Source organism: Sander lucioperca, chromosome 11 (genome assembly GCF_008315115.2).
Source record: "Sander lucioperca isolate FBNREF2018 chromosome 11, SLUC_FBN_1.2, whole genome shotgun sequence".
Classification (NCBI taxonomy): Eukaryota; Metazoa; Chordata; class Actinopteri; order Perciformes; family Percidae; genus Sander; species Sander lucioperca.
The window spans coordinates 7,086,686-7,113,963 of NC_050183.1; the positions used below are offsets into that span (position 1 = coordinate 7,086,686).

The 27,278-nt window shown below is 41.8% G+C and overlaps 2 protein-coding genes across 7 annotated transcripts in view; both read left to right on the top strand.

Annotated features, from left to right (window-relative positions):
* The window catches only part of abl2 (c-abl oncogene 2, non-receptor tyrosine kinase), a 28,514-nt gene extending 8,083 nt beyond the window's left edge, over positions 1 to 20,431 (top strand). The window contains exons 1-12 of one of the 5 annotated variants that reach the window (XM_031307185.2): positions 6,896 to 7,112; positions 7,426 to 7,590; positions 10,267 to 10,562; positions 10,768 to 11,040; positions 11,253 to 11,337; positions 11,519 to 11,696; positions 11,819 to 12,003; positions 12,103 to 12,255; positions 12,563 to 12,652; positions 12,924 to 13,106; positions 14,649 to 14,663; positions 15,293 to 19,535. In XM_031307185.2, the coding sequence (XP_031163045.1) occupies positions 7,001 to 7,112; positions 7,426 to 7,590; positions 10,267 to 10,562; positions 10,768 to 11,040; positions 11,253 to 11,337; positions 11,519 to 11,696; positions 11,819 to 12,003; positions 12,103 to 12,255; positions 12,563 to 12,652; positions 12,924 to 13,106; positions 14,649 to 14,663; positions 15,293 to 17,130 (3,573 nt within the window). In that variant the 5' untranslated portion in view covers positions 6,896 to 7,000 and the 3' untranslated portion in view covers positions 17,131 to 19,535. Of the gene's footprint in view, positions 1 to 6,895; positions 7,113 to 7,425; positions 7,591 to 10,266; positions 10,563 to 10,767; positions 11,041 to 11,252; positions 11,338 to 11,518; positions 11,697 to 11,818; positions 12,004 to 12,102; positions 12,256 to 12,562; positions 12,653 to 12,923; positions 13,107 to 14,648; positions 14,664 to 15,292 lie in introns of those variants that run through there. The other 4 variants (XM_031307186.2, XM_031307182.2, XM_031307184.2 and 1 more) reach the window with 4 other exon arrangements.
* Positions 20,432 to 21,707: 1,276 nt separating this feature from the next.
* Positions 21,708 to 27,278, top strand: part of osbpl9 (oxysterol binding protein-like 9) — a 38,884-nt gene continuing 33,313 nt past the window's right edge. For both annotated transcript variants that reach the window (XM_031307101.2, XM_031307102.2), the window contains exons 1-2: positions 21,708 to 21,888; positions 23,561 to 23,611. In XM_031307101.2, coding sequence (XP_031162961.1) covers positions 21,778 to 21,888; positions 23,561 to 23,611 — 162 coding nt within the window. In that variant the 5' untranslated portion in view covers positions 21,708 to 21,777. The remainder of the gene's footprint in view (positions 21,889 to 23,560; positions 23,612 to 27,278) is intronic.

Genomic DNA, 27,278 nt, shown 5'->3' on the forward strand with positions numbered 1-27,278 from the left:
TGGTTGCTCATAAATCCTTTTGGCGACATGTTAGAAACAAGCGTGTTAAATTACATGCAGTTCAACTAATAGTTTTTTTTAGTATTGATTAATCTTAACTGATAAATCCATTAAATATTTACTCTATTAACTTCAAAATCACAAATTAGGACAACCAAGTAATCTTTCTGCAAAAAAAAACTACAATGTATTTTCCATAGATTAGTGGTAATTTTAAACAATTTCATACTTTCATAGAAATACTGCATTAAAAGATCTAAGAAAAGTAATGCATGGGCTGTGTTTGTTTGGTTGACGGGCATCTGTCAAAATTCTACTACGGTCTACTTAGTACATACTATTTGGATTCGAGCCCTGAAATGAATATCTCTTGTTTGTTGCTTGTCCTAGAGTTTCTACCAGTTTGTTTCTGATCAGAATTTGAGTTTCCTTTTCGGATTCAAGGGTAATGAAGGGTTAGAGTGTGTCTTCTGCTGTTCAGATTGTAAAGCTGTCAGACATATTAGGGCCTATATTAATAAACCTAACTTGACCGGAGTACTCGCCTTGCCCTAACATTGAAATTTCTTTTGAATCTTCATCGGTGATATTGCAAACAGGATATTTTTGTGTCAGTTTGAACAAAAAAAGAGCTGTTACAACATGATTTTAGGGCTGTATCGAATACCAATTTTTGAGCTTCAAAGCTTCGGTGCTTTTCAACAGCGAATATTTGAACCTTCGGTGACTGCGGCGGCAGAAACCAACATTTCCAACCGCACTTGAAGGCAGCTTTTTCACGGAAAAAGAGAGAAAATAAAAGGCGACGAAGGGAGAGATGAAGCGACTGCTTTGTTATTGCAGGACAAAGTCACCTATTGATACACAAAATTCTGGGCAGTTCGGTGCATGTGTTTCGTTTTTTACCTTATTAGTGTTTAAAACTTGTTTACAGTAACGTCACGGGACTCACATGCTGCGAATGCTCAGTCGGCCGGTGCCTCACTGTATTGGCATTATGCACGGCCATACTATCTTTACCTTTATCAAATTGCCTAAAAACGACATCAGGCTGCCACAGTACACCCATATAGACCTCTACAACATTTATCCGTTCTTGGCGGAGATGGACGACAAAGCGCTGCGTAAATTAGCCAGCTGCTAGCGGATATTTAGCTAGCAGCTTAATCCAGACCAAACACCTCAGTGAATTTCAGCCTGCATGCACGTTTAAAAAAAAACCAAAAAACTAATATTCAAATCCCAAAATTGATAATCGAATACCTACCCATCGAACGAATATTCAGATCCAGCCCTACATAATTTATCAGTGAGGCACAATGTGATGATTGTGATCATCACCAGTGAATATCAGAAGACAAATACATGTTGATACTGGAATACAACATTAAGTAGATCTCTGTAAACCAGTGTCTCAGGCTCCTACCCTCCTTCCGATATGTATGACTCCTGTATTCTTCACCTTTTCTGCCACAGGATCTGATCTGGCCTGGCTTATAGGCTTATGTAATGTCTTGTGTATGTGGGTCTCATCCGCGGCATTGTCTCAGGTTTTTGTTAGGGCTTCCTGCAGGCAGCCAGCCATCTATCTCCGTACCACCATCACTATGTGCTCTGCAGAGTTATTTCTGGATGTCATGCTGCTATGTTTTGTTCTCCAGCTGCTAAAAATACATCCTTACCTCGCTGGTCATGGGCTTCAGATACGGTCTGTATTGTTTTTAATTAGGGCGTGTACGTTATGTTATTGTGTTGTTTAATACTTTGGCATAAGGTGGTGGGTTGTTGAAGTGAAAGCTTTATGGACACATGGAGGCAAAAACTCATACAAACAGCTGCAGGGGAAGCAGCAGGGTTGTGGGGGACAGCCAAGGAGATAGAGAGGGAGAGAGAGAGTGTGTGTGTGTGTGTGTGTGTGTGTGTGTCTCTGCCTGCCTGCCTTAGGACCAGGGTCACCTCTGTCCCAGCTGTCTTAGGGGGTGTAGGCTTGTGCCCCTCAGACTTGCAAATACCCTCTCTGCTCCGCTCAACACAAAGCCGTCGTTTCTTCAGAACGCACATGTGCTACACTTCACAGCACACACACACACACACACTGAGGCACCCGGACGGGCACACGACATACCCCACGCAGACCAACTGCTCCCTCAATCAAACGATCCAGCACATGAGGTTTGAGTTTGGCCAAGTGGAACAGCATCTTGCTTTTTGTCTGGCATAAGAAGGATTTAGAAGCAATTTAAGAAATACGATCGACTTAATGAAACTGGATCATGCTGTGAAAACAATTTGATTTAATCAGGTTATTTGATTTGCGCCTTAGAGTACTTGAGTAATCAGTGACTGAGTTTCTTTTTGTGTCCTACTGGTTGTCTGGGATGACTGTAATAGAGATTCCTCGGATCGGGACCTTTGACAAATGTGTATGGCATAATATCACTATTTCATTAAAACATTCCTGGGAAGAGTGATGTGATATGTAGCTATGTAAGAGGAGCAGCTCTGACAGTTGGCTCAGCCTGGCTACAGCAGTTGCAGTCATGCACATTTACACACACACCCACACAAACACAAGGGGAACAAGACCAGCCATCTGCTGGTCCAGGCCTCACACACTCCCACAACACACATATACCCACACATGCACACGTCACATTTACCTCAATTTTCCTCCATACCATACACTCTCTCGCCCCCCCCCCCACATGCTTTTCTCACTCCCTCTCTCTGCCACGTTTTGCCATCTCTTATAGTTCGCCTAACCGCAGAGAACATCAGTCATGAATCTCTTTGCTCTCCAGATGGACCTTGGAAATCTTGACTCCCCTAGACCACATCAAAGCTAGTAGGGAGTTCCCAGCAGGAACTCTGCTGGTCACTACTGTAACTTCACGAGTTTAGGTGGTTTAATTCAAGGACAGCGTGGGTAAATACTTTGTCTGGGGGGTCTCCACCTCTCTCTAATTGCTTCGCATACAACATTGGTAAAAGGACATGGTTAAAAGAACTAGCTTGTGCTCCAGGAGAATGTACACTTGTGCTTTTCAGTCTACGTAGACACAGTCAAGCTTTAAAACAACTGTTTGGAGTCAGCACAGCGGATCGAGAAAATCACAGTGTTTCTTTGGATACTGGGACTGGTAGCTGACCAGGGAAGAAGATGTACTGGGAACTGTGGCTGAGCCAGGTCACGGCCAGTGCCGCGCTGCAGTGCATGCTGGTCCAGAACAAAGGTGGGCAAGAATTGTGTGTAAAAGTGGAAGGATGGTGGAGAGACTAGACAATATTGAGCTAAGGAGAAGGATGTTAAGTGTTGATTTAAACATAACAGGAAACCTCTCATCTGCATGCATGGCATGTGCCTGCCACATGGTGTTAGACTAACTATGGCAAATGCTTAATTTTTTGAGTTTCTGCCAACTTTGTAAGATTAGAACAATGACAAACATATTTCACCCAATACTTACAACCTAAACTGGTCTAAAGAAAAATGCAGTATTTAACATACACTCTTGAACAAAATCTTAAGACAAAAAAAACATTGTTTAAGGAAACATTGCAAGTTTTCCGCATTTCGCGCTAGTGGATCATAACCAGGTTGTAAGTACTGCTTCAAAATGCCAAAAGAAGAAACAGGAGCAAGAGACAAAAAATAGAGAGTAGGCAATTTATTGGAAACTGCATTTAAACTTAAACAGGCTGTTCATCAGCTGATCAAAAGTTTAAGACCATAGCCCAAAAATAAACCCACAACAGAACTAAAAGTGTCAAAAAAGGACTCAGTAGTGAGTAGCCCCACCGTTCTTGTTGATCACTTCAAACACTCGTTTCGGCATGCTTGATGCACCTGTTCCCAGGAGGCTGCTGGGAACGTTAGTCCATGTGGTGAAGATGGCTTCACGAAGGGCATCCACGGTCTGGAACTGACGTCCGTTTTTGTAAACTTCCCTTGCCATCCATTCCCAAATGTTCTCAATGGGATTAAGATCAGGGAAACACGCAGGATGGTCCAAAAGAGCAACTCTATTCTCCTGGAAGAATTCCTTCGTCAGGCGGGCGGTGTGAATTGCAGCGTTGTCCTGTTGAAAGATCCAGTCATTACCGCACAGAAGGGGGCCCTCAGTCAAGAGGGATGCCCGCTGCAACATGTCCACATAGCCAGTCGCCGTTTGACGCCCCTGGACAACCTGAAGCTCCATTTTCCCATTGAAGGAAAAAGCACCCCAAATCATGATGGAGCCTCCTCCACTGTGCCGCGTAGAAAACATCTCCGGTGGGAACTCCTTCTCATGCCAGTAACGTTGAAAGCCATCAGGACCGTCCAGGTTACATTTTTTCTCGTCAGAGAATAAAACTTTCTTCCACCTTTTCAATGTTCCATGTTTGGTGCTCCCTTGCAAATTCCAAACGGGCAAGTTTGTGACGTGGGAGGAGACGTGGCCTTTGAAGACGTTTTTTGTTCTTGAAGCCCTTCTCTCCCAGATGACGTCTTATGGTTATTGGGCTACAGTCAGCACCAGTAAGGGCCTTAATTTGGGTCGAGGATTGACCTGTGTCTTCACGGACAACCCGTCGGATCCTGCGGCTCAGTGCAGGTGAAATTTTTTTGGGTCTACCACTTGACTTTTTTCAACCTTGGCAGCGATGGGGCGTTGCGAGAGGCCTTGCTTGTGCAGCTCAACAATCCTGCCACGTAAAAAAGAGAGAAAGCCTTTTTGCCTTTGCCATCAGGAGATCATGACAGTGTGACTGCCTGAAGAACAATGACATGAAAGCCATATTTTTGTGCAGATTTGACCTTAGGCATAGGTCTTAAACTTTTGATCAGCTGATGAACAGCCTGTTTAAGTTTAAATGCAGTTTTCAATAAATTGCCTACTCTCTATTTTTTGTCTCTTGCTCCTGTTTCTTCTTTTGGCATTTTGAAGCAGTACTTACAACCCGGTTATGATCCACTAGCGCGAAATGCGGAAAACTTGCAATGTTTCCCCCGGTCTTAAGATTTTGTTCAAGAGTGTAGTTAAATCACATATCACATAGTATACTTATTATTATTATTATTATTATTATTATTATTATTATTATTATTATTACTGACTTACTCAAAGGTTGTCTGGCATCTAACATTTATCAAATTTGGGTTCTAACTTATCGCATTAAAAACCAAATCTAAAAGAAATGTTAAGTTCTGGGTAGGGCTGGACCCGAATATTTGAATATTCGTTCGGTGGGTTGGTATTCGATTTGAAAATTTGACATTCGAATATTGAGAGACTGTGAGAATGTGCAGGTTACCTTCCCCCCCAAACACGGACACACATACAGATACGTCTCGCTTTATAAGATAAATACCCTGCCTATAAGTGGCATCACGCTCTGTCTGCACTTGTTGTGTGGTTGTGCTTTGCATGTGTGGGATTCTGATACGTCCTTAAATTCGGGAATTGTCGTTTGTTTATTCAAAGTCAAAGACAGTCCAAAGTAGTGCATCTGGGTGGGTCTGAGGTGTATGCCACATTGTAGCTGCCAAAGCTCCGCTGCTCTCTGTCTCTGGTCCTCAGGGTGAGAGGGGGAGTGGCCAGCGGCTAGAGCGGCAAAAGCCAATGTGTGCTTCTTTTAGCGATATATATTTAACGATATCTTTTGCATTTATAATCCAAATAACGTCAAACTTGGCACTGCACTTACTCGTGCCCGTAGCAAGACACATGTCAAGTTTGAAATCCATCGGACTAACGGTTCGAGAGATATTCGCATAAAACCCAGACAGACGTTCCTGCAATTTATAGAGATAATATATCCTCTCTCCGAAGCTTTGAATATTCGATGCTCATTACTACCGAAACTTCGAAGCTCAAAAAATGGTATTCGGACTAGCCCTAGTTCTGGGCTGCGTGTGATTGTTCACACATTAGCTATAACTTAGAGTCCAGTTTTCACAGTCAGCTGCTTTTGTTGATTGGTTACATTGCATAGCTTTTGCATTTGTTAGTTTGGTTGGCTGTTCTATTACTAGACCTAGGACATATATCTACATTATTATGTGATACTAAATATCTTGTCATGTTGTCTCAAACATAGTTTTCTGTTTTGAAAAGCTGCATTACAGAAACAACTGGTTTCCTTGTTAATGTCGTTGTCTTCAACTTTAACCATTCAGTTGCATTTTGACTAAAAGAAATTCTGTATTTATTTATTTCTTGTTTTTTTTTAACTTTTGCTCACATGGACAAAATATAAAACACTACTCAGGATAATGCAATCCTTTACAGTTATACCATAAACTACAGATTACAAGACACCCATAAAAAGGCAATGCAGGGCTGTGGTTTTGGATTACACCAACAATGTGCAAGTGAAAATAAACAAACACATCTGTCATTTCTTTCAGTAATAGTATAGAGTTGTAAGATTACAGATGCTGCTTTCTATTGGCAGAGTAGATATATTAGGCCCTGTGCATGTACTAAGGACATTGTTTATGTTTAAAGTTATTAGTTTACAAAAATTAAGGTTAGTCACTAGGTTAATGTCAACCTTATTGTTAGACAAGATAAAACATGCTATGTTACAGCCTTTCCATTTTACTTGTATTGCAGTACTTGTTCTCCATTCTCCGTCTCTCCATTTCTCCACCCTCCTCTCCCATTCGCTCAGCAGCTGTCCAGACATGCAGTGACTTTGGCAGCAGCTGTTGAGTGTAGTACGTGTAAGCTACGCATGTAGTAGTTCATCTTGGTATGTGTGTGTGTGTGTGTGTGTGTGTGTGTGTGTGTGTGTGTGTGTGTTTGTTATGTAGCTATGGTAATCACTGCATCTTGTGTGCAGAGAGAATCTTTCCTACCCCAATGTCGTAGCTCCTCCCTCTTGTTCTCCTTATATACACACCTACAAAAACACTCCCACCTCAGATCTTACCTGGCTTAGGCTAGACACCACAGGCCTCTGTGCATGTAGCAAGTGATAACAGTGTTCCTCAGAGAGTGGATTGGTTAAAGTTATGCTTTTGAGGTGCCTGCAGGCAAACAGCAGTTTTGAGGAAGAGTGGACGGCTCTGAGCGGCCGTCATCGCCACACAGGGTTCAGGCAAGAGAAACAGCCTGGACAGACAGGTAGACGATCTGCAGAATTAGCTCTTAGGATTATAGTTCAATCTGTATCATTTTGGTTGGACATCGGTCTTGACTCAGCTACCCTGCTAACCAAGTACTTTTTGCCTCAACGACAGCTTTTTGTGATCACTTTCAATGTGTTTTTTGATTATTAGACACAAACCAACTTATTGTAATGGGTTTCCATGTGTTCTTTCTGTCTGCGATTGTAGCTATGAGTTTTTGCCACTGCAAATGATGTTGCATTCTCAGTCACATTTGACTCATGGTTTATCTTCTCTCTCCCTGACCCTTCCTCCTTCTCTTCCTCCAGAGGCTCTCCACCGGCCGTTCGGCCTGGACTCTGCAGCGCTGACGGAGGCGGTGCGCTGGAGCTCCAAGGAGAACCTGCTGGGGGCGGCCGAGAGCGACCCTAACCTCTTTGTTGCACTTTATGATTTCGTCGCCAGCGGAGACAACACGCTCAGCATCACTAAAGGTAAACAATGATCATTTCTTTTCTCTGATTCACTGTCAATTGATTGCAACAACTAATTATGTTAATGTTGTTTGCCTGTTAACTCCCTCACAACTTCAAATTCAGATTTCACAAAAAACTTGTTGTGTGCTGGAACAACACTTGAAAGACTTGTCCTCCAGTACACTCTTTCCATGGATCATCACCGAAGGTTGTGGCTTAGCTACATGTTACTCCTGTCGAGATTTCGCCATATCATCGATGATTCTCAACCACGCCTTCTAAGCAACACTGTTGACATTCATTGCAACAAAACAGAGGGATTTCCTTACATGTAGCAAAGAGTTACCACTAATCTCCTCGAGGCAGTGCCTGTGATTGGCAGGTCAGCAACTCCTAGATGAAATGATGTTTGATGTGTAAAAGTGTAGTTATGCCAGAGGAGTGTTGTGTGTCAATAGAGCTTACCCAACTGTCATTATAATTTTACCCTGTCCTGTCATCCGCTGGTATCTGACGCCCAGCCTATAGCTTTCTTTGTCACCCGCCCACACACTCCACATTCCTCTTTCACACTGCACGTTACTGCTTTTACACCACCTCAGGGTTTCTCCTGGCTCAGAATGGGCCACAGTATACAGTTCCACAGGTACAGCCTGACTCTGGATGGTAAAACTGAGATCCCGTTATTGCTAGCTTCACATCTGAATCAGATAAAATATAGAGGTTGTGGATGAGAGGGTAGTTTTGGCGCTGGTGGTTTTCTTTTGGCGCTGGCTAAAACCTCTTTGGTGGGTGCCAAAATCCACTAGTCCAGAGGTTGAAAAATAATAGCAGAGCTTGTAGCAAGGAAATGTTCTCTGGAACCAGACAGCATGAGTAAATAGAAGTGATGCTTATACTATGTCTTAATCTTTTCACTATTTCTTACTCCTCACTCCATGACACACTTTCTTCAGTCCAAACCTCCTATCTCAACCAGCAGCTGTTTACCGGTCAACCAGCTCTCCCCCGAGTAATGAGCTTAAAATATCCTCAAAATATTATCCAGAGACAGCCAGGCTTATTTCCCCAACCGATCTAAAGCATTAAACGTGGCAGAGTGTGTTAATTATTCAGCGTTTTAAGACTTCCACGGCAGCTGCCTGGGATGGAAATGATGTTTAGACCCTGACTCATGGAGTGAGACTGAGATTCCTGCCCACATGCGAGCACATGTGCACTCCCAGGCTTTGCTGCACTTTTCCTATCTGTCCCGCTTTTTGCTTTGTCACGTGGAAAGACCCCAGCATGCCTCTTAACGCTGTGTTAATATGGAATACCCCCAACTGTAACAATAACAGGTGGATGAGCACAGCGGGCATGGGCTGATCAGAGAGGGGGACTTAGCAGGCCCGTGTCTGGGGCTAATCTTTGTCTCTTTTCTGTGCCAGGTCAAACCAGGCTAGGCCAGACCAGAGCCCGGCTTCAGGCACACATGGCTCCCAGTGTGAGGCAGGGAGGCAGTCAGTGTTTCCACTCCCACAAAATTTACAACACAGAGGAGACTGATGGATTGGTGGGCTGGATGTGAATAACCATCTCTGTTTAATGTAGTTCTGTGGATTGCTAGCATAAAGTGTTTTGTTTTAAGAGCTAGACCTGCAGCTCTGCTATGTCTCACTGTTTTAAGGCGTTATGTGGCCGAGTCATGATAGCCTAAAGCCGCATTCAGATTGACTCCAGCCCTGCGTGAAATGGTGGATAACTTTGTAATTTGAGCGGCATATTTCTACTGTTTCTACCTCGCGACTAAAGATCAAATAGTTTCCGCCGTGATCATTTTCCAGAGTTGTGTGAATATTATAAACTGCTGTGCAGTGTTTTTTGCGTCTGATGAGTATTTTTAAATGCATTCATTTGTTACTTCACCTGGATCAGATTTAATTGTCTGAGGTAGGTAGACTGCTACTTCCTCCTCCCTCCCCGGGCTGACTGAGTGTCTGCTTTCTGCCATACCCTTACACCCAGCCAATCACTGCCCCTTTCCTTTTCTTTCTCCAATCCTCCATCAGCCTGTCAGGACTGATCAGTGCTTCATTCAGTGTTGTTTGTTATACTGATGATGTGCCGCCTCTCTTCAGTCTCCAGCACATCAGCCACTCTGCTCTGCCCTTTCATTTCTCCCACACTGACGTCAGAGACAGACTAGGTAGAGTCAGAGACAACAGACCATGTCACTACATGTCTGTTTTGCCTAACCTTCTATGACAGATATGCAGTTCACCCAACCCTATCATTGTTCCATAGCTTTTGATGTAGTTTCAGTGAGAGGTACGTCATATCCATGACACTCTTCAGTGTGTGACCTGTTATCAAGACATGATGGTTAACGCTGTGACATGATGAAAAATTCTCTTCTATGTTGTATCTCTAAGAAATTCGAAAGAAAATTGAATTAAATCCTGTAAGCACCTTCTCTTTAAACTCACGATTTAAAGAATTTTTATCTTCACATCAAAATGGCTTGCAAGGTTTTTTCAAGTACTGATTAGCTGTAGTCTCTTTTTAAAGGGCACTTTAGCAGTACGCATGGGTAAGATAAAAACCATGAACATGTGGCTCTTTTACCATATTAATCTTTCCAACCACCAGTCCATGCTGCAGCTGATAACATGTATGTGATCAAGTCTTACAAGTTGCCCCTCCTATGTCCAGGTGAGAAGCTGCGTGTGCTGGGCTACAACCAGAATGGAGAGTGGAGTGAAGTGCGCTCTAAGAACGGCCAGGGTTGGGTGCCCTCCAACTACATCACGCCTGTCAACAGTCTGGAGAAGCACAGCTGGTACCATGGGCCCGTGTCACGCAGCGCCGCTGAGTACCTGCTCTCATCCCTCATCAACGGCAGTTTCCTGGTCCGGGAAAGCGAGAGCAGCCCCGGACAGCTGTCGATTTCTCTCCGCTATGAGGGAAGAGTCTACCACTACCGGATCAACACAGCCTCTGATGGAAAGGTAGAGTTTAGAGTGGTTGACAATGGAATAATGCTTCATATTTATGACTCTCTTGAATTGTCTGGTAAAAGACGATGTGTGGTGCTATTTGCTGTTGTTTGTGTCAGGACTTTGACAGCATTTATTAACTTTGTCTCTCTCCTCATCCTTTCCTCTTTTCCGTTGTCCTCACCCGCCTCCTCCTTCCCCTCCCCCTATCCCTAAGGTGTATGTGACGTCTGAGAGCCGTTTTGCCACCCTGGCGGAGCTGGTCCACCACCACTCCACTGTAGCCGATGGCCTGGTCACCACCCTGCACTACCCAGCCCCCAAGTGTAATAAGCCCACAGTGTACGGTGTGTCACCCATCCACGACAAGTGGGAGATGGAGCGCACAGATATCACCATGAAGCACAAGCTGGGAGGAGGCCAGTATGGGGAGGTGTATGTGGGAGTGTGGAAAAAGTACAACCTCACGGTGGCTGTCAAGACACTGAAGGTAAAAAGTCCCTCTTATCATAATTTAATTTCACTGAACTTTACTGTAGATAGCCAAATTGTAAATGTGGTTATAGATCGCCCCCTGCAGGCAGACTTTAGTAATACATATGATTGTCTCTTGCCTTTACTGATGTTATGTGTCTGTCCAACCCACTGATAAAATTCCTCTCTCTTTTTCTTTTGCGTTTTTCCTATTTTCCATAATGACAGGAGGACACCATGGAAGTTGAAGAATTTCTGAAAGAAGCAGCAGTTATGAAGGAGGTTAAACACCCAAACCTTGTTCAGCTACTAGGTCAGTATCTATGAACACCACTGATTCTACCAACAAGTTACTGTGCCTTAACAAAAACAAAAATATTATCTCAATACATTCTGACCTCCTGAAATTACTCTTGAGCTGGCTTCTGCAGACACATTGACTCTTACAGTAGTGGTTGTTGGCATCTGTATTCTAACTGCTGCCTCTACCACAGGTGTGTGTACGTTGGAGCCTCCGTTCTACATCGTGACAGAGTACATGCCACACGGCAACCTACTGGACTACTTGAGAGATTGTGACAAGGAGGAGGTGAACGCTGTGGTGCTGCTGTACATGGCCACTCAGATCTCCTCTGCCATGGAATACCTGGAGAAGAAGAACTTTATACACAGGTGAGGGGATACTCTAGGTGTGTGTGTGTGTGTGTTTGTGTTTGTATATGCCTTCCTTGCATATTTGTCCACCTCATATGCCAGAGTAATCTAAAGTATCTTCCTCACTATCCCTCTCTCAGGGATCTTGCAGCGAGGAACTGCCTGGTTGGAGAAAATCATGTTGTGAAGGTTGCAGACTTTGGCCTGAGCAGGTTGATGACTGGTGACACCTACACTGCTCATGCAGGGGCCAAGTTCCCCATCAAATGGACTGCACCAGAGAGCCTTGCATACAACACCTTCTCCATCAAGTCTGATGTGTGGGGTGAGCAATGCATGAGTACGCTTTCATACTAAGGGTTTCTCTCTTGTAGCTCATTTCCCATGCGCTAATGTTTGATCCTCTAAAAATGTCTTCCTTCAGCATTCGGGGTGCTGCTGTGGGAAATTGCCACCTATGGCATGTCTCCATACCCTGGCATCGATCTGTCTCAGGTCTATGACCTCCTGGAGAAAGGTTACCGCATGGAACAGCCCGAGGGATGTCCACCCAAAGTCTATGAACTCATGAGAGCATGTGAGTAGTAGCTATCCTAACTACCTTTTACTTATTTTATAATAATAATATACTTACTCTATTGCGAAGACATGAATAGAGGTTGACAGCTTTGAAAAAAGTTGGTTTGCCCATTACTCTTTCCTAATTCACCCCTTCCATACTGTATTAAAAACTCGCCATTCCTTTATTAGAAAGGGAAAAAAAAAGACTTGCAAACTATAGTCTGGAATTACAGAATTTGGGAAAGGCCAGATAAGTCATATATTCTCGTCGAATACTGTACTTTTTTTATAGTAACATGCCATTTTGTCTGTCTCTCTACCAGGCTGGCAGTGGAGCCCATTGGACCGGCCTTCATTTGCAGAGATCCACCAAGCCTTTGAAACAATGTTCCATGACTCCAGCATCTCTGAAGGTACAGTAACATGTAGCTTATCTTCAGCTGGCAATTCAACTGTCAGTCTTTTGTGCAGCTCAAACATAAAGCTTCTAAAACCGCTGCACTGATTAGGCTGAACAGACAAACTCTAATTCAGAAGGCTGACTTTGATTAATCATTTGATCAGGAATAAAACATTGACATGTAAATTAATGTAGGTTTATTTGGTCAGCAAATGTTTGTATGTTGGTTTAAATTTGGATTGTGACTGACTTCAGAGTTTTTTCCTTTTTTTGTTCTTTTGTAGAGGTAGCAGAGGAGCTCTGTAAGACGGCCTCTTCTGGTCACTGTGGACCACTGCACCCTTTCAGTCACGACATGCCCCTGTTGCCTTCCAAATCTCGCACACCCCACAAGCACACAGAAAACAAGGAAAACATTGAGGGTGGACTCGACGGACGATCTGACCACGGCACGCACAGTCATTCAGGTACAGCCAGACATGCCTACCTTACTACCAACCAGTCAGATCCACCACATTATGATTCTGCAGGTATGCCAGAGAACACAGATTCACAAAGTCAACTGCAGCGCCGCCAAGCCCGCCGCCTGAAAAGATGTGCCATCATTTTCCTTACCAACTGACCACTGGTGCAGGCATCTGTCTGGCATCCGGTCCATTATCCAGGCAGCTCTGCAAGTGCAGCCTGACATAGTCCCTAGAATCTGGCCGAGAATTACAACTGTTTCAGCACTCAGAAGTATTTGATTTATAAGATGTTCCATTTATTCAGCCATAATACCTGAGTGCTCATGTCCATGTCATCCAACACCAATTATAAGATGTTAAAGAGTAAAAGTAAACCATAAGTATGATAGAACCATGAAATATAAATACACACAGAATAAAGATGGATTCCACAAAAAACTAAAGTAATAAAAGAATTGTAAAAATACTGCCGTATCTGCAGTGAAGCTTCTGCTATCTTTACCAATATCATGTAGTACGCTAACTATTATCTCTTATGTTGAGTGAATACTTTAGTTATCCTGCCTTTACTAATTTTACTGACATTTCCAAGTGCTTGCTCATGGGGCAATGTTGGGTCTATGTAAATTATAGAGTGGTCTAGACCTGCTCTATATGAAAACTGTCTTGAGATAACTTCTGTTATGATTTGACTCTATTAATAAAATGTATCTATCCCAGGATACACTTGTTTCATGCATAGATAGTATTTAAATGTTCATTCCTCATGTCACACACACACACACACACACACACACACACACACACACACACACACACACACACACACACACACATATATATATATATATATATATATATATATATATATATATATATATATATATATTAGAAACGATTTGTTGTCTGTGATGGAATGAAGATCTTGCTCATATTCTGTCTTGTCCTATTTGTTGCATTACTGTTATTCCCATATCCCAATCAATACTTGGTAACAAATCATGTATTAAAATTTGCTAACCCTATTATTACATTTCCATAACATTGTCTGTTTGTCTCGTCTCATTTAAGTTAAAACTTATTTATTTGTTTTATATTAAAAATAAAACTTTGTTTAATTTGTGTGTTTACCTGATGTGTGAAGAAGACAGTCTGTCCCTGTCTTTGTCTTGGTTTGCCTTTTTTTACCTTTTTTTTTTTTATTTTATTTTTTTATACCTTTTTCACCTTCTGCCACTGTAACCATATTGTTAAGGTTTTATGTTGTGTTCCAAGAACATAATTATTCACCAATAAAGTGCTACCAAGAGTAGCTTTCATGAAGTCATACATCAAATAAAAATGGTACCGTGAACATGCAGAATGTTTCACAATGTCATTAAGCAAACACAAAGCAAGACTCATAAAACATCAAGTGTATGTTTGATATTAATGAATGCACAAAGATTGCAACCACAGTTTTACTTCATCTTCATATCAAATGTGTTGTATTAATATTTCTTGTTTGTATGCATTTATATTTACATGCAAATGCTATCGAAGAGAGAACCATGCCAAGTAAGAAATACTGAGTGAACTATTAGTGCCCTTATTCATGTCACATAACGTTTGTAGTTCTAATGGGTTAGAGTTATGTTTTCTCTTCCGTAAGTCCTTATTCATCGCCTGGTTAGAGAAGATTGTGCACCAGTGTGTATTGATTTAAAGGCCAGCAGAACTGTGAACATGTATTTCCTCTTTGCCATAGCCCTCCTAGTAACGAGTTTCAATTTGGCATGTGTTCTCATCAATCCTAGAAGTGTATTCATAATCCCATCTTTTACAAGAGCAGCTTGTAAATCATTAAATTAGTGTGCATGTGCATGACTCTCATGGCCTGAAAACTTTCCATCCCTTTTCCTGAAATGCCTTTTCCTTACTCATAAGTCCCCAAGGAGAAACCGCTTTCAAACAGAGGGGGGCATAGTCCATCTTATCACAACAGCACACAGCTGCCTGATTCAATAAGTGACATTAATGTATAGGCAAGCATATTGAGAGACTAATGGGATTCAGAGCAGTGTTTTTCATTACCTGTTTCTTGAAAAGTATTAAGCAACCTTTTAACAAAGATAGTTGTGTTCCTGATGAGTTCAGCCCAGCTTTGTTGCATTGTTTTAATCCAGCCCTCTCTTATCTCTTTCCAGGCTGGGCTTCTACTTTGTTAGGAGGGGATGGCCGATCAGGAAGCTCTCCGGCTCTGCCCAGAAAACAGCAAGCACGAGATAAATCTCCCGGCAGCATTTTAGAGGACGCACAGGATATAGGAACATTTACACGGGATCGCAAGACTGGCTTCTTTAGCTCCTTCATAAAGAAGAAATCTTCCTCCTCTTCTTCCTCCTCACCATCCTCTCAGCTGCAACAGAACCTCCCGACACCACCCAAGAGGAGCAGTTCTTTCCGGGAGATGGAAACGCAGCCTCACAAGAAATACGAGCCTACTGCTGATTTCAGCGCTCCTCCTCCTCTACCCCAGTCTGACAGCCTTGGTGGCTTCTCCGCCTCTCCCTCTCACTCCCATGGTGAACCCACCCAGGCTCAGTCACGCTGCTGTGGGGCTGCTTTTGGACAGAAACCCTCTGGTGGGGGGCTTGCTTCACAGGTGACGAGCGGCAGCAGTTGGAGTGGGTTGGCTGGTTTTTTTACCCCTAGACTCATCAAAAAGACACTGGGCCTACGGACAGGGAAGACAGCCTCTTCAGAGGAGGGTGGAAGTATAGCTGGAGGGCCTAAACCCTTCCCTAGGTCCAATTCTACCTCCTCCATGTCAGCAGGGCTGCCAGACCTGGAGCGCATGGCTCTGACTTTACCCAGGAACCGCAGTGCTAAACCCCCTCTAGAGAGGACTGCCTCCACAACCTCCCAGCCAGAGAATGGCGCTGCACGGCCCTCCGAAACTCTGCTGAGGAGGCTGGATGAGGGGACTGCACAGATCAGGGAAAGGCCCAAAGCCAAGCTATTACCCCGGGGCGTTGCTGTAGGAGTGAGGGCACCAGGGGTTGGAGGGGAGGTGGGGGAATCGGACAGTCTGTCCCGGGTCAGGGAGGTTAGAGAGGAGAGTGTTGGAGGACTAGATAGGCAGCAGAGTTGGTCATCTCCCTCTAAGACTTCTAGTTTGAGTGCTTCATCAGCTGTAGCAGGTGCACCAACTCACAACCACAAAGTTCCAGTCCTGATCTCCCCCACGCTGAAACATAGCCCAGCTGATGTGCACTTAGTCGGGCTAGACTCTCAGGGGAACCGCTTCAAACTGCTGTCTGAGCACCAAACAGACCGGGACAGGCCGCGACTTGTAAAACCTAAGTGTGCTCCCCCTCCCCCTCCCACCCTGCGCAGCCTGCAACACTCCTACAGCGGCGACGGAGAGGAGCAGGTAGGAGGAGCACCTGTGGAAGTAAACGGAGACACGTTGAAAGGTCACCGGTTAGGGCGAATGTCGGGAGGAGCGATGACAGGCAGACCGTCAGTGCCACCACCACAAGTGCCTCCTGCATCTTCCTCCACCTTTTCCTCATCTTGCTCTGCCACCACCAACACGACTCCCACCACAATGGCCAACGGAGCCGCCACCACTGCCGCCTCCTCGCACACAGCACCGTCTGCCAGTTCCAAAGTCGCACTGCGGCGGACCAGGCAGCAGGCAGAGAGGTTGCCCCTGGAGCGAGTGAGTCGTGAGGCCCTGTTGGACTGCGCTGAGTGCCTGAGCAGCGCCCTCCACGCCAGCTCCGAAAGCCCCTCCAGCAGCCAGGTGCTGGACGCTGGCCACCAGCTGCTAGACTACTGCTCAGGTTATGTGGACTGCATCCCTCAGATGAGGAACAAATTTGCCTTCCGAGAGGCAGTGGGAAAGCTGGAGCTCAGCCTGCAGGAACTGAGGGCCTCGTCCTCAGGAGGTGGAGGGCTGAGTGGTGTGGGGCCCAACACTGTACTGGACAACCTGCAATGCTGTATTAAAGAGATTAGTGACGTAGTACAGAGGTAGCCACTGTGACACCACCCACCGTCACCCCTGACTACACGACAGACTGCTTATATTCCCTTTTTTTATGTTTCTGATTCTTTTGACAGCTTTTTGGGGGACGAAATTAGATGAATCTCTAAAGTACCTCAGAGAAATCACTACAAAATCTATTCTTTTTACTGTTTACAAACAACTGTTTCATAAAATGCCAGTGTGGACACAAATTTTGCTCTGACCTGTACATATTCAGAAATGTTTATACCAAACTAAATGTGGTTTAAGTCACACCATGAAATGTTTAGCTCCACGTCTCCACCTGGCCATGATAAAGGCCGCTTTGTTAAATGAATGTCAAGTGTATCAGCTGTGTGTAGCCAGCCCAGAGAGTAGGTGAAGTCTAAGCTCACTCTGCTTATCGCTCACTCTGTCACATACTGAGCAAGAAAGATGGTGGCTGTGCTCAGCCTTACTGAGAATACTAGACAACTGTTTTCACTGACCCAGCTCGAACAGTGTTTTACAAATGAGTGAATCATCAGTTGGGTGTTTTGCTCAGTGTCTGGGAAACTGAGTGACCATAAGCCATTTTTTAAAGCCATTGTATTCTAAAGGATCGGAAACATCATCAGGATTCAAGGTTTTGGGGTCTCAATTTGACACTTTTATTCTGTGTGCAGATGTTTTTTTTTCTTCTTATTTTCGTTTTATTTTCATGACCATCAGTATTTTTAAGAAGATGGACAAATGTGATATAATTATAAATCTCCCCAAAACTGCTTTTGTTGGTATAAGTTTAAAGCCTTGTTTTTGAGAACAATTTTTAGAGAATAATCCAACTGTTTTGGTGCAGACATTCCCACATGTCCACACAAAGTGACTGTCGAGAAAGACTGAAGGGATCACTTACATCATTGAAAGTTGTGTGCATTTATTTGACAAGTGTGTAAATAAGCTTAAAGAAACGTGTAGGTTTCAGTTTTGCCAAATACAGGCTTATCAAATCTATAAAAAAAAAAGATTTATATGAATCTATTTTATTTATTCCCCACAATACTAAAACATGATGAATTAACGTAGGGTGTCTCATCATATGCACAGCATTTGTCTTCGCTTCAATGACGTGACTCATGTTCACACCTTAACACAGTGCCACATAAATGGGGGAAATCACCAGTCTCCTAAAGCATTTCAATATTTATGTCCAGTTATTCTTGCACACGGATTTTCTTCCTTGTGTGGTGGAATATAAAAGAGTGGAGGATAGGGGAGGGGAGAGCACAGGGTAGCGCATGTGCAGGTGAATTGGGACAGTAGTTCTATAAGTGTCCTTCTGAGTATGGACAGTGCTGGATTCCCTGAGGCCTTGTCGTGTCCTCAGTGCCTCAAATTCTTCCATGTATGAACACTGCGAAATGCAGAGACCTACTTTACACTAATCACACAGTACCAATCTCTCAACAAGCAAACTGCAGTATGTCTTCAGCACATGAGCAATTTGTACATTATTTGGTTCAAAGTAAAATGCTTTTTAGAATGTCTATGTATGAACTTGAATTTTAAATTATTCCTGTTTTTTTTTTTGTTTTGTTTTTTTAATTAAAAGCACAGACCTATTTTGAGAGAAAAAGTTATGTAAATATTTGATTTATTTCATATCCAGGAAACAAAAGATGTATGTGTGGTCACAGCATAAAGAGCAATGTTTTTGACTGAAGAGATGTACTGCATAAGACTGAGGCTCATCCACCCAGATCTGAATATCTGCTTTATGAATGTATTATTCTTCCGTTCTGAACCCGGTCGAATATTCATCTGCATGACTCTTTTAATCTCTTAAGGTGCCATCTTTTATTATTTATTGTAATTGTTTTAATGGCCCCACTTCTAATTTTGGTCACACTAAATAATTATGTTCAGAAACAGCTGCTCTGTTTTTTTGAGCACAAACAAAACTACAGCGCACACAACTCACACAACTTTCTTTGCTTTGGCGCACATCTTAATGTACACTGGATAAGGCCTCAGACACATTGGTTCAATGTCACATGTTGCATATGAACACTACAAAATCTCATCTATAAACACTGCAGGTCTATAACACTTTCAAAAAGCCTGTTAATGACACTTGATGGATTGCCAAGTAAACTTTTGTCAACTTGTGTTGTGGTGCATTACATATCATCATTTCATGTTGTGTGTCAGTATTTATGTCCAATTTAATGCCAAACAGGATCCTGTGAGACTAACCTGATGATTCAATTCTATTCACTGTGAGTTTCAAATAACACGGGCAAAAAAAAAAAAAAAATGCATCAATCATCTTTTCTTTCATGACTCTTGGTGCCTTTTGTGAACAAATGATTATACACATACTGTATCACTGCAAGAATTCACAGGTATGGGAATATTAAATGTCCATCATTAAACAGTAATTTGTTTCCTTTCCTTTACTATGAGATTGATAAGCATATCACTACAGCATGTCATTTGGAGGTCAATGGTCAGATGCAAACTTTAAACTGAAAGGTGCACTTTGTCTATGAAGATTATGTATTCAGATACTCAGTTACTAAGGCCATTTATTAGTGTCCATTAACACTGTGAGTGCAGCCACATCTGGCTATGTTTCCTCTCTAACAAAAGGCACATGAGTCTTCTGCACTTAACCCAAGCTGCTCTGTTGTCTCATAATCTGGCCCCATCAGAGGTTTTGTCTAATAAATGAAGTTTCTGTTGATTTGTGGTGCATCTCTGTGGAGCAGGTTTCCCCAAAAGCCTTATCAAGAAAACATTTACTACATTTCCACTCTGGGCTGTTTTTTAAAGAAATAAAACATGTAGATATTCAATCAATAATTACAGAGTCAACTGATTTATTTGGTACCGATGTGTTTTCCTCAAATCTGATATCGGAACTGACCCTGTTTAATATTTGAACTGACCACAAATGTCTTCTTATTCTCATTGTCAGTCTTCTGCATTGTCTTTATGTTGGCTGCATTTATCCTGTATATCTGTTTTTTCCCCCTCCTGTCTCTGTTTTAGAGAACAGCTTTGGAGAATGTGTGTACACATCATTATACCAAAGGCCACTTCTTCAGTTGTACGAGTGCAATGTAAACCAACACACAAAATAATGGAATATGTGAATCTAAAACAGGGATAAAAATGGCAGAGATGTTATCATTAACTTTTTTACTGTACAAAATATATATATTTTGTGTTTTTGTTTTGTTTTTTTTATTTAAAGCTCACGTTATATTACTGTGAAGTTTTGCTTATCAGTGTTAAGCCTATTGTAAATAATAAAGATATTGATCAATACGGTTTCGTTTTAGGTTGTTCATCTGCCGCCAAACACTTATTCAATTTTAAACAATTATTAAAATTAGTGGCTTAAGAACAAAGGTGCATTAGTGATCACACTTGCTAACATGTCTTTAAATGTAAGAAAACTGAATGTTAAAGCAGGGAAACAAACTGTGAGCTGTAATGTCGTAAACAGAGGTATAATTAAATGGCTTAACAAAAAAATGAAATGTAAGATCATTTCACAGTCTCCATATGTTCAAACCCAGTGAACTTTATTGTAAACTCTATTAGACCCTGGATACAGTACATTTTAAAATTAAAGAATTAGTACAGTGGCAGGGACACTATCAATTACTGTACTTAGGTACAATTTTGAGGTACTTTGAGTATTACTTCTATTCCGCTACATTTAAGAGGGAAATATTGTACTTAACTACTAACTCTACATTTGTTTCACTGCTGTAGTCACTAGTTGCTTTTCAGATTGAGAATGTACATACAAAACATTATCAAATAATAAAATATGATTAATTATTATAGATTAATCTACCCAACAGTATATGCAGTAGTTAGACTAGCTCCACCCTGGCTAACTATAACATTAAAATACTGCTATTAGGTTTGTGAATCAATAATGATGATCCAATAAACAATACAACAATTTAAGCCTGGTGGGGCCATTCTACACCCACTTTTTGTACATTTTGTTGCTAAGACATTTGCACTTCAGTAAAATTTTGAATGCAGGAGTTTTACTTGTAGGATATTCCATCTTTTACTCAAATAAGGACTGTGAATACGTCTTCCATGTTTTAATACAGTGGTTTCCCGTCAAAGACCCCTAAACTGGCACAAATTAGCCCACAAACTCCCATTTGATTTTGTCCCAGGGTCCCCCATCTGACAAAAAGGGGATGAAACTGTGGTCATGTTAGCTCAGTTGGTAGAGCGGGCGCACATATTCAGAGTTTTATGCCTCTACACAGAAGGTCCAGGGTTCGAGTCCGACCTGGGACGATTTCCTGCATGTCTTCCCCCTCTCTCTCCCCCTTTCATAGCTTTAAATAGCATTAAAGGCGGAAATTCCCAAAAAATAATCTTAAAAATTTTTTTTTTTAAAGTGTATGAAACCCATGATCAAAATAGTCATACATTGATGGATTTATAGTGAACATATATGATTCCCCTTTTTGCTAGGGACCCCCCTCAAGGACCCCTAGGGGTCCCCAGACCCCACTTCTACTTTGGGAACCACTGGTTTAATACATCCATTGGGGTAGCATCATATTCATTACCATCATATTCATCAGCAGCATCCTGCCGGCGACTCCTCCCCAACCGTAGCCTATTGTAAAGATGGCGTCCATCATGGAGGGGCCGCTAAGCAAGTGGACTAACGTTATGAAAGGGTGGCAGTACCGTTGGTTCGTTTTGGACTACAATGCCGGCTTACTGTCGTACTACACGGTACGTTCATTTCCATGGTTTGTAAATGCAGAACTGATCAGCTCAATAGGTTAGATTGAAGGAGTTGTCGCTGGTTGTCAAACCCAAGTGGGATAAGGGCCTTGTGTTTGTCAGGAGTCTCAGCTGGCACAAAGAGGCGAGTCTCTTTGATGACAGATCCGTACGTTAGCCAATAGCAACAGTCCTCGAAGATCAACTGACGAATCGAGTGGCAGTATTTTTTCGTCTAATGTAGCTAGCTAGCTAGCGAAGCTAAAAGCTGAAATACACCGACTCGGCGTAACATTACAGTGAAGAGTTAACAACATGAAGGTTAGGTGAGAGAGACCAAATTATGTATGTTGGCGAGAATATTGTTGTGTATAATATTTAAATAAGAGCCTGACACTCACTGGTTTGCTAGCTAAATATCTAACGTTAACAAGACACCGCGTGACGAGACAGTGGTTGCTAACGTTAGTTAGATTTTTGATAAATCTCACGTCAATGCATACATTGTACTTTGATTAGTACGTTAATGTCGAGAGAAACACAGACGATAAACTGTCAGTGTTACTGTTACTGTACAATTTGTAAGGAAGATGACAACCAAGAACTGTCCTCTCAGCAAGTTGACTGAGTCGTCAAAGCATTCATTTGTCTTGTTGACTTGAACAGAAGAGTTGTAGTTTTCCAGTAACTCTATTGCTTGAAGGGGTAGCCTATAAACCAAAAGTCAGAGTCCTGACTGGTGGTGTTGTTTAGATCGCTGCATGAAAGTAATCACTGTGTTGGCCGAGATATGCTGCCTGGTAACCTGCAGTAACTGTACATGCTCCACTGATACAGAGCTGTGGACAAAGTCCTGAATCTGATAAATGTATACTATACAAGTTAAAACTGAACAAGAATCTAGTAGCAATTTCATACAATATCTGATTATAGAGCTGAAACAATAGGTTGATTAGTGAATTGATTGACTGATTTTGATCAAATTGGCTGGTTTCAGCTTCTCACATTTGAGGATTTGCTTTACCTCTTTGTTTTGTGATGATAAATTGAATATCTTTGAGTTTTGGACTGTCGATCAGACGAAACAAGCAGTTTAAATATGTCACATTCGGTTCTGAGATATTGTGATAGGCAATATTAACTATTTTCTTACATTGTGTAGACAGAATGATCCCAGAAAATAATCAGATAAGCAGATTCATTGACAATAAAAATGATGGTTGGTGGCACCTCTAATCTGATGTATAACAACATTTTCAATTGAGTCAGTAAGGAGAAAAACTGACCTTAACATCATAAAGCAAGCATGCAGTAACAGTAGATTAAATTATGCTTGAGTCAGACTTTAGGTGATACGACTTCAGTCACCTCCTTTGCCCTCATCCAGTGTATGATTTTTATCCACATTTTTTGTTTATTCTATTTTCTTAAGCATTTTTTATGATTTTTTTTTTTAAACCCTGCTTCAAATATAAAACCTGAGTTAAGAGAGGAGAGTCTTCTCTCTCAACTCTTAAGAGCAAAGACTCTAAGACTATAGTTGGATCAAATTGCTCATAGATATTAATAGCCTTTTGACATACAGTACAGGACAATCTGACAATGTTGTTTATATGCAGTTATCCTTAGCCCTGCATACTGACTGTATTAATCCCGGATTTCTTCTGTTGTTGATTTACAGTCAAAGGACAAGATGATGCGAGGATCCAGAAGAGGCTGTGTGCGACTCAGGGTAAGATTCTCAGGATCAAGGCCATCCTGTTCCTGGCAGACAGTTCTCTTTGATAGACTAATGCTATGTATGCTTGGCTGTTGCTGCCCTGCTTTACCAAGTATTTGGAAGAGTTTCCACATGTTCAGGGCATTGTTGTCCAGAGTGCAGTACATCATATGTATGACTTTCTGACAAGGTCTGCTTTGGCAATGCCATCTTTCTGAACCATAAAGGCAGGTACACTATAAGCTGTATCGTGCAGTTATCATCTGATATATTAACTGCTTGATTCGTTGGCCTTGTTTAACAGGTGTCAATAGATTCCTGCAGCCATATCCACAGCTCCATGGCTGCACATTTTTAGCTCTCTCATGCAATGTGTTTAGTATTGTGTAATGAGTAATGTCCACTAGATGGCAGCAGTTGTACTACTACGATAAGGGAAAGATTCCTAATACAGTAGGATTTTCAAAGAACTGAACCTACATTGATGCTGAAAGAATGAGATCTCTTTTGTTTCTCTCTCCTTATTTAAGACATTTGTGACTTTTAAAAAAAATAAGTGAAAAGTGAAGTAGAAACAGGCTTTTCCTCCTTATCCAAATTAAACATTGCTAACTTGTAGACCCCCAGCAGCATTCCAAAGCCAGAACCTGTACCTAACTGTGTCAGCCACATATTAAACGTCTGCCATCTTATTGTCAGAAGGTTCATTTATAAATTACTTTTTTTTTTACAAAAGCAATGGTGAAAGCCATATTTTATGCCAACATACCTGTTTTGGTAAAAAAAAGACATTGCCGAGCGCCCTGAAAATGTTTCCATTGATCTCAGCGAAGGGAGGAAGTATCTCCTGAAACTACCTGAAAAGAGGATCCTGTGTCATGTATGGGACCGTAGTCATGGGTCAGAGGTTTCAGTTAGGGGTTGGATCAATGTGACACAATTTATTGCAATACAATAATTTTATATTTGCTTCCATTTTTATTTTGCCACTTTACAACTTTGAATCGGGATATCATTTGATATTTTGACACTGATCAGCAGAAGAAAAAACACTGTGAAAACATCTCTACAAATTAAAAAAAATATATAAATTCTTCACACAGACAAGGCAATGGAAACATTATTTCATCACAGAATGAAATGACAACAGCGATTTCAAAATATTAGCATTAGCAATTATGACTACAAAATCAGATCATAGTAGTATAATGCCCCCATCATGAGGTACAGCCATGAACAGTGTTTCTAAAGAGGGTTTTTTTGTGAGGTTTCTTCGTGCAGAACGGATATATGTATTCCATTTGAAAATCCAAAAGGTTTCCTTTCTTTTTGCAACAGTCACCACATGTGAAGGACTGTTTAGTGTATTCTGCTCCTTCCACAATCAAAAGACTATCATTATGTTTACTTACTCAGTCCTTCAGAGTTCTCTTTGTACGTCCAATGTAGAAACATTTACAAAGAGAGTAAAGCAACATTAATAGTTACTATTATAATAGGGCAATGTTTAGTGCCCCATTCATACACTAGTCATCTTTCAACCATTCATTTTCCCATAGCTAACTATAGACCTAGTCTCTGTTTATAGGGGCTTTCCTGTAAGATACCTAGGACGTTCAGAAAAAAACAAGCATGGGGTCACTTCTAAGGATATGGATCTTCTGTTAAATAATTTGTTGAGCCTCATTACTTTAACACATCATAAGATACTCTACATACCAGACGTCTTGTTGCTATTTCTTTGAGTTTTTTGAACTGACTAGCTCTGTGGACCTTCTTAGGCCTTGCTAGTTATTGTTGTCATATGGTGTGATTCTCTTTCAAAATCTATTAAAAATATAAAAAAAAACATAGAAGGGCGCCCGGGTAGCTCACCTGGTAGAGCGTGCGCCCATTTACAGAGGCTCAGTCCTCGATGCAGCGGCCACAGGTTTGACTCCGACGTGCGGTCCTTTGCTGCATGTCATTCCCTTTTCGCTCCCCTTTCATGTCTAAGCTGTCCTGTCTTAATAAAGGCCTAAAAATGCCACACATAAACAAAAAAAAAAGATTTAAAAATAACAAACAAAACAAAGAACATGTTCTATCACAATGGAATTGACTTTTTTTTTTTTTTTTTTTTTTTTAAATGCAACAGGTATAATGAATCATAATGTTGCAGTTAGTTGCTCACTGAGAGTCTGGAACTAAATATTAAAAATTAGGGATCGACTGATACTGGTTTTTCGATACTGATTATTAGTAGTTAATGAAATCGATAACCGATATTTGGAACCAATATGCATTTACAGTAAAAATGAAAATCTTTAAGTCAAAATTAAGATTTTGGAATGTTACAAACTCCAACACAAACTTTGTTTAAATGCTTTAAGCAATTATTTAATAAATTAGAAACTTTCAACATAACACACAGTAAAAGATAGTCAGATAGTGTTGTGGGCGGGACATTAAGTCAGACTCAGTGGTGAGTGAAACCGAAGCAGAGGGACAGACACAGAGCTGTAGCACACTTTAATTAATTAATTTTATCGGTTATCAAGCAAATAAAACGCCGATACAGATAACCTGCAAACTGCCAAAGCGGATAATCGGTCTATCCCTATTAAAAAAGTTATTTTTTTATAACTTTATTTATCAGTTTTAAATATCAAACTGTCAACAAATGGTTGAGCATTTATGACAAGAGATCTGAACCCCCACCCACTCCAGGGGGTTGGGCCGTTTTACGAAAATTGATGGCTAATTGCAAATTTTGTCCGACTGTGTGTCGGAGTTCAGCAGGAGCTCAGCAGGCTAACGTGACAGCGGTCGGTGCTGCCTCGCCGCCCGGCCTGTCCTCCTTCACAGACCCCAGCCCGCTGTGAGCTAGATGGAGCTCCGTCACGGCCGGCAGCCCGCAGTGCTCCATACCCGCGCAAAGTTTCTGGGTTACTGGACTACCAAACACCGCTGCCCTGACAGAGCTCCAGAGTTAATCTTATAATGGATATGTGTGTTGAGTTATTTAAACAAACGATCGGGGCAATAAACGCCTCTTGTCCGCGAGTGAGCTGGATGGAGCTCAATCACTGAGAGCTAGCTTGCCTCCTCCTAACAAGACCTCTAAAATTCACAAAAATGCATTAAATTGAAATCGGACAAAAGTGTTTTGTAAGACCTTAGGGTAGCTGTGATATACATGCCGTGACGAAATTCAAAGTGTAAATATACTATAGTTATGCAGAAAGTGTAGCGGCGATCTTTTCCCATAGGATTAAATGGGACACATAGCCTAGCTAGCAGCTCCTCCTAAGGAGACCTCTTAAATTCACAAAAATGCCTTAAATTGAAATCGGACAAAAGGGTTAGCTTTGTAAGACCTTAGGGTAGCTGTGATTATACATGCCGTGACAAAATTCAAAATGTAAATATACAATAGTTATGCCGGCAGCCGGCCAGCCCCGAGCCCCGGTAGTCCAGTAACCCAGAAACTGTGACTTTCCCCTGGGTATGGAGCCCAGCAGGCTGCCGCTTTCTCGTCAGACTGTGTGGTGCTCCTGAAGTCAAACACGTCTTACCAAATTTGCAATTAGCCATCAATCTTCGTAAAATAGCCCATATTTGAGCTTTATATAGTTGATTTCTCTTATAAAAAAAGTCTCAGAAGTGAATTTAATAACGAAATAGCAGACAAACAATG